The 6,158-nt window shown below is 48.8% G+C and overlaps 1 protein-coding gene across 1 annotated transcript; it reads right to left on the bottom strand.

Moving 5' to 3' along the window:
* Nucleotides 1–501: 501 nt before the first annotated feature.
* On the bottom strand, nt 502–1,061 carry LOC116273629 (developmental pluripotency-associated 5 protein-like). Its single transcript, XM_031662761.1, has one exon. It carries the CDS (start codon nt 915–917, stop codon nt 654–656), a length of 264 nt encoding a protein of 87 aa, XP_031518621.1. The 5' UTR covers nt 918–1,061; the 3' UTR covers nt 502–653.
* Nucleotides 1,062–6,158: the final 5,097 nt, after the last annotated feature.

The following is a 6,158-nucleotide window of genomic DNA, read 5'->3' as shown; positions in this document are numbered from 1 at the left end:
TCTCCTGTCTCAGCCTCCCGAGTAGTTGGGACTACAGGCGCCCGCCACCGCGCCCGGCTAGTTTTTTGTATTTTTAGTAGAGACGGGGTTTCACCGTGTTAGCCAGGATGGTCTCAATCTCCTGACCTCGTGATCCGCCCGTCTCGGCCTCCCAAAGTGCTGGGATTACAGGCTTGAGCCACCGCGCCCGGCCCTCTTTCTTTCTTTCTTTCTTTCTTTATTTATTTCTTTCTTTCTTTCTTTCCTTTTTGAGAGAGAGTTTTGCTCTTGTTGCTCAGGCTTGAGTGCAATGGCACATCTTGGCTCACCTCTGCCTCCCAGGTTCTAGTGATTTTCCTACCTCAGCCTCCCAAGTAGCTGGGATTACAGGCATGCACCACCACACCCAGCTAATTTTTTTTTTATTTTTAGTAGACGGGGTTTCTCCATGTTGTTCAGGCTGCTCCCAAGCTCCCAACCTCAGGTGATCCACCTGCCTCAGCCTCCCAAAGTGCTGGATAACAGGCATGAGCCATGGCACCCAGTGTTTTTTTTTTTTAATTTTAATTCATCAGGCTGGAGCAGAGTTTAAACCAAGCTGGAGTTACCATTCCAGCTCTGGCCACAACCTGATCTCTACATCTTGGCCTTCTTTGCATTGGCTGGAAGCTGGCTCACTTCACCCAAGGGCCTAGTTCAACCGCAGTCATGCTTTCCGCAAGTTTGAGCATCCCTCGCTCCTGGTGCTGGCAATGCCACTCAGTCATGGACTGGAGCATCCACTTGGTCCGGCACTTGCACAAATAGAAGCCGTAAACGACAACCTCGGTGAGGTCTGAAGACTCCAGAGCCTTCAGCATGAGCATGATCTTGCTCACCTGCTCGATGTAAGGGATTTGAGATCCTTCCGGGCCGAACATGGCTTCCAGCAGCCGCATCTGGACCAGGAGCACCTCTGGATCTTTCAAATCCTCAGGAAGTTTCACCCATGGCAGGGTATTTCTACGTCTGGGATTGTTCCCACCTTGTAACCCTCACAACAAAAACTATGGTCCTGCGCGAGCCGGGCCTAAGCGTTCATCAGAATTTTCAATTCCCACCAAATGTATGAAGATTACAATTTCTCCACAACCTTGCTTGTGAAGCAGGTTCACTGCACACTGGTTACCAATGTGTCTGAGTTGAGTGAGAGATCTTCCCGTGCACACACAGTAAGTTATAGGAAGTGAATTTCTTACTTACAGATTGGCAGCAAGGGACAACAGATGCCTGGGGTTCGTGCATGCTGCTCCCGAAGGTTCAGGAAAACCACCCAGTGCAGATTCAGTCTCTGTGTGTGCTCCACTTGCATCCCAGCTGAGGGAGGCTGGAAGGCAGCCCAGCCCAAGTTTCATGCTCCAGGGATGTATGGTGCGTTTGCCTAAAACAATGAAGGGCATCTTGTTCTGGGGGGACTGGAACAGATCCTGCCCTTCTCTGGTCAGGGTGAACAGGATCCTGTTCTTCCTCTCAGGATGTTGCTTTTCTAGAACATTCTATATTCATTCTTTTGAACTACAAGTGAGAAGTCAGACACAACTGGGCCAGTTCAACCCCACTTGAGTGCTGTCTTGCAGTCTCCCCACCAACTCAGTATCCCCTTTAATAAAGCTAGTCCATTCACGTCTGCACTGACCTTCCTGGATCTGGAAGAAGAGGCTGGTCTCAGGAGACTGAAGTAACACCTTGACTGGCAGAATCTCAGTGCAACATCATTGAGGTACAGCCAGTCGCATTTCACTAGGCTCAAGAGGATTGCTGCCTCCAGCAGGATAACCAGGCCTGCCTGGAGCAGTGCCATAGTCCAGGATCCCAGTGACCGAGGTGAGGAGTTGCTATTCAGGTCAAATAAATTTTCTTCAGGTGACCCCACTGTCTCCAGCCAATAGTCCTGCTTGTGGGTCTTATGTATTTGTGTTTCAAAAATACTTGAGGTCCTGATGTGGGATTCTTACCTCCTGTGCACAGTGACTCATGCCTATAATTTGAGTACTTTGGGAGTGTAGACAGAAGGATCACTTGAGGTCAGAACTTGGACACCTGGCTGGGCAACAAAGTGAGACTCCATCTCTACAAAGTAATAATGATATAAAACTAAAAAATTAGCACAGTCCAATGTCACAGGCCTGTACTTCCAGCTACTTGGGAGGCTAAGGTAGGAGGCGACCATGACCCCAGGAAGTCAAGGTTGTAGTGAGCTATGATTGTGCCACTGCACTCCAGCCTGGGTGTCAGAGTGAGACCCTGTCTTTAAAAAAAAAAAAAAAAAAAGTCTTAAGCTAAATAATTTATACCTATTTTTAACAGTTATTGGCTTTTTTAAAAAGAAAGAGTTGGTGACCTAACTTCACACTGGCCTTAGTCCTCTATGCCCAAGGTAGTGTCCCTAGGAACGTTTCTGGAATGGAGCACAGGGTCGACCTCACCCTCTGGAGTGAATAGGGAATGTAAATGAAAAGTATTTCTATTCTGTGAGCCACCGCGCCCGGCCTTGTCTTTCTTTTCGCATTCTTTTCACTCTCTCTTCTCTCTCTGCTTCCAGAGTACCTGGGACTTAAACTTTATTTTAATAGCAGGAATTCTCCTGGATCTAATCACCAACCGATTTTGCTCTGCCCCAGTAATATCAGTTTCCAGACTGCTGAGCAGATCTCGCTTCCAAAACCCTAAGACAGGATCGCAGAGTTAGGCTGACAGAAGCACAGGCCCCGTCCTGGGCCCGCCCTGTCCCTGCCCCGCCCTGTCCCTGCCCCGCCCTCGGCTCCCGGCCCCGCCTGTAGGATGCGCGCGCAATTGTCTGCAGACCCGGAAGTCGGGATCGTAGAGTGGACCTTTCGTGCGCTTTTTCCTGTAGACCCGGCAGCGGATTGCGTGGAAAGACCGTCTAGCCTCTGCGCGTGAGTTTGTCTTTGTCTAGATTAAATTTAGGCTGCCCAGTTCCTCTGTGCTTCTACACCCGCGATCTGAGGGTTCATGCAGATCTTGAAGTCCCGGCACAGCTCCATCCATTCCGAGTAAATTCAGGCGTCCTCTGGAGAGTCTGGAGGTGGCTTCCCTGCGTCTTAAAACCAATTGGAGGCTTCGGGGCCGAGCGCGGTGGCTCACGCCTGTAATCCCAGCACTTTGCTATTTTTTTTCTATTTTTTTGGTAATTATTTCAGTCTGTAGTTGGTTGAATCCATTGATGTGGACCCCAGAGATACCAAGGGCTGACTTTAGACTCTATCTGCTCGTTATTCACTTAATAGTCTTTTTTTTTTTTGAGACGGAGTCTCGCTCTGTCTCCAGGCTGGAGTGCAGTGGCCGGATCTCGGCTCACTGCAAGCTCCGCCTTCCGGGTTCCCGCCATTCTCCTGCCTCAGCCTCCCGAGTAGCTGGGACTACAGGCGCCCGCCACCTCGCCCAGCTAGTTTTTTGTATTTTTTGGTAGAGACGGGGTTTCATCGTGTTAGCCAGGATGGTCTCGATCTCCTGACCTCGTGATCCGCCCGTCTCGGCCTCCCAAAGTGCTAGGATTACAGGCTTGAGCCACCGCGCCCGGCCAATAGTCTTTTTTTTTTTTGAGTCTGAGTTTTGCTCTTCTTGCCCAGGCTGGAGTGCGATGGCGTGATCTCGGCTCACTGCAACCTGCGCCTCCCTGAGTCAAGGGATTCTCCCGCCTCGGCCTCCCGAGTAGCTGGGATTACTGGCATGCACCAGCATGCCTCTCTAATTTTGAATTTTTAGTAGAGGTGAGGTTTCACCATGCTGGCCAGACTGGTCTCCAACTCCCGACCTCAGGTGATCTGCCTGCCTCATCCTCCTGAAGTGCTGGGATTACAGACATGAGCCACCGCACCTGGCCAATAGTCTTCTTTTTGATGAGATCCACCTTTATAGTATCTCAGTGTTTTTTTTTTTTTATGTAATCTTTTTTCCCCCCGCTTAACAATGCCCTCCACGCACATGAGTATTGAAGCTGACAATTTGGATATGCCAGTGAGAAGTTGTAACATGGAGTCTTTAAGTGGAATTAATAGGATTCAGTACTGATGGAGGTTTCAGGCATCCACCGGAGCTCTTGGAACATAGTGCACACCGATAAAAGGATTCTACTATATTCTGTATCTAGAATTGAGCGCTGTGATCCACAGAGGGCTGAGGGGCATGTGCTCTGCATGAGGTTTGGTCAGGATGATTAAGTCAGTGCTTTTTTTTTTCCGAGATGGAGTCGCACTCTGTCGCCTAGGCTGGAATGCAGAGTCACAATCGTGGCTCACTACAACCACTGCCGCCGGGATTCAAGCAATTCTCCTGCCTCAGCCTCCCGAGGAGCTGGGATTACAGGCACCATGCCCAGCTAAGTTTTGTATTTTTAGGAGAGACGGGGTTTCACCATCTTGGCCAGGCTGGTCTTGAACTCCTGTCCTCGTGATCCACCCGCCTTGGCCTCCCGAAGTGCTGGGATTACATGTGTGAGCCACCGCGCCTGGCCTCTTTTTTTCTTTTTCTTTTTTTAAGACGGAGTTTCACCCTGTCACCCAGGCTGGAGTGCAATGGTGCGATCTCGGCTCACTGCAACCTCTGCCTCCTAAGTTCAAGGGATTCTCCTGCCTCAGCTTCCCGAGTAGCTGGGATTACAGGCCCGTGCCACCACACCCAGCTAATTTTTTGTATCTTTAGTAGAGATGGGGGTTTCACTATGTTGTCCAGGCTGGTCTCATGATCTGCCTGCCTCGGCCTCCCAAAGTGCTAGGATTACAGGTGTGAGTCATGGCGCCTGGCCAAGTCTGTGCTTTTAAGGGGAGCTTAGTCCAGCCCAGCTCCACACTGCTGCAGCGTGTGTGTTGCTCACCAAGAGAGGAGAGAGTTTTGAGGAAGGGAGTCAAAAACTTACTTGTTGATTTTCCTGTAGGAGATCAACAGTGGGCAGCAGAGGACCATCAAGGGTGAGGTCTTCCCTTTTTGTGGATGAAGGGGTGGCCTGCCCCTCCACACCTGTGGGTGGGTGTTTGTTGTTAGGTGGAACGAGAGACTTGAGAAAAGAAATGAGACACAGAGACAAAGTATAGAGAAAGAAAAAGTGGGCCCAGGGGACCGGCACTCAGCTTACAGAGGACCCACGCCGGCTCCGGTCTCTGAGTTCCCTTAGTATTTATTGATAATTATCTTTACCATCTTAAAGATAAGGGAGTGGCTGGACAATAGGATCATTGTAGGGAGGAAATCAGCAGTAAGACTTATGAACAAAAATCTCTGTGACATGAATAAATTTAAAGGAAAATGCTGTGCCTTGAGATGCATATGCAAACATCTCCATAAACCTTTCAGCAGCATTGTTTCGGCCTATCACATGGGGAGAAACCTTGGACAATACCTAGCTTTCCTAGGCAGAGGTCCCTGCGACCTTTGGCCTTAAGAGAATGGTGATGACTTTTAACCAGCAAGCTGCCTTCAGGCACTTGTTTAACAAAGACACATCCTGCACAGCCCAAAATCCATTAAACTTTGAGTCACCACAGCACTTGTCTCTTGCAAGGACAAGGTTGGGGGTAGGGTCACAGATTAACAGCATCTCAAATACAGAACAAAATGGAGTCTCTTAGGTCTACTTCTTTCTATATAGACACAGTAACAGGCTGATCTCTTTCTTTTCCCCACATTTCCCCCTTTTCTTTTCAACAAAACCACCATTGTCATCATGGCTCGTTCTCATTGGTCACTGTCTCTTTGCAACTGTTGGGTATACCTGCCTACTAACAGCAGACAGAACAGGCACACAAGGATTAATATGAAATTTACAACAGCAGTACTTTAGATGGTCTTAACCGAAGTGACAGTGTTAAGATTTGCGAGGCCATCAGCAACTCCTGCAATTGCCTCAGTTTTTGGTATCAACACAGAGATCACATACTTCACAAAGTAATAAAATATCACAAAACAAGTGGAGGCAGGATGAGATCACAGGATGGCGTTAAAATTAAAATTAAAAATGAAATTTTGGGCATGCATAGTCATTGATAACATTTTATCAGGAAACAGGGTTTGAGAGCAGACAACCTGTCTGACCAAAATTTATTAGGTGGGAATTTCCTCGTCCTAATAAGCCTGGGAGCGCTACAGGAGGCCGGGGCTTATTTCATCCCTTCGGCTTCAACCAT

Source organism: Papio anubis, unplaced genomic scaffold, assembly GCF_008728515.1.
Source record: "Papio anubis isolate 15944 unplaced genomic scaffold, Panubis1.0 scaffold974, whole genome shotgun sequence".
Classification (NCBI taxonomy): domain Eukaryota; kingdom Metazoa; phylum Chordata; class Mammalia; order Primates; family Cercopithecidae; genus Papio; species Papio anubis.
Note: the sequence above shows the minus strand (reverse complement) of the source record. Positions and strands in the feature narration are given on the sequence as shown.

What these genes read in the sequence shown, in the direction of transcription:
- LOC116273629 (XM_031662761.1), bottom strand. Translation starts at nt 917, where the DNA reads ATGCGGCTGCTGGAAGCCATGTTCGGCCCGGAAGGATCTCAAATCCCT.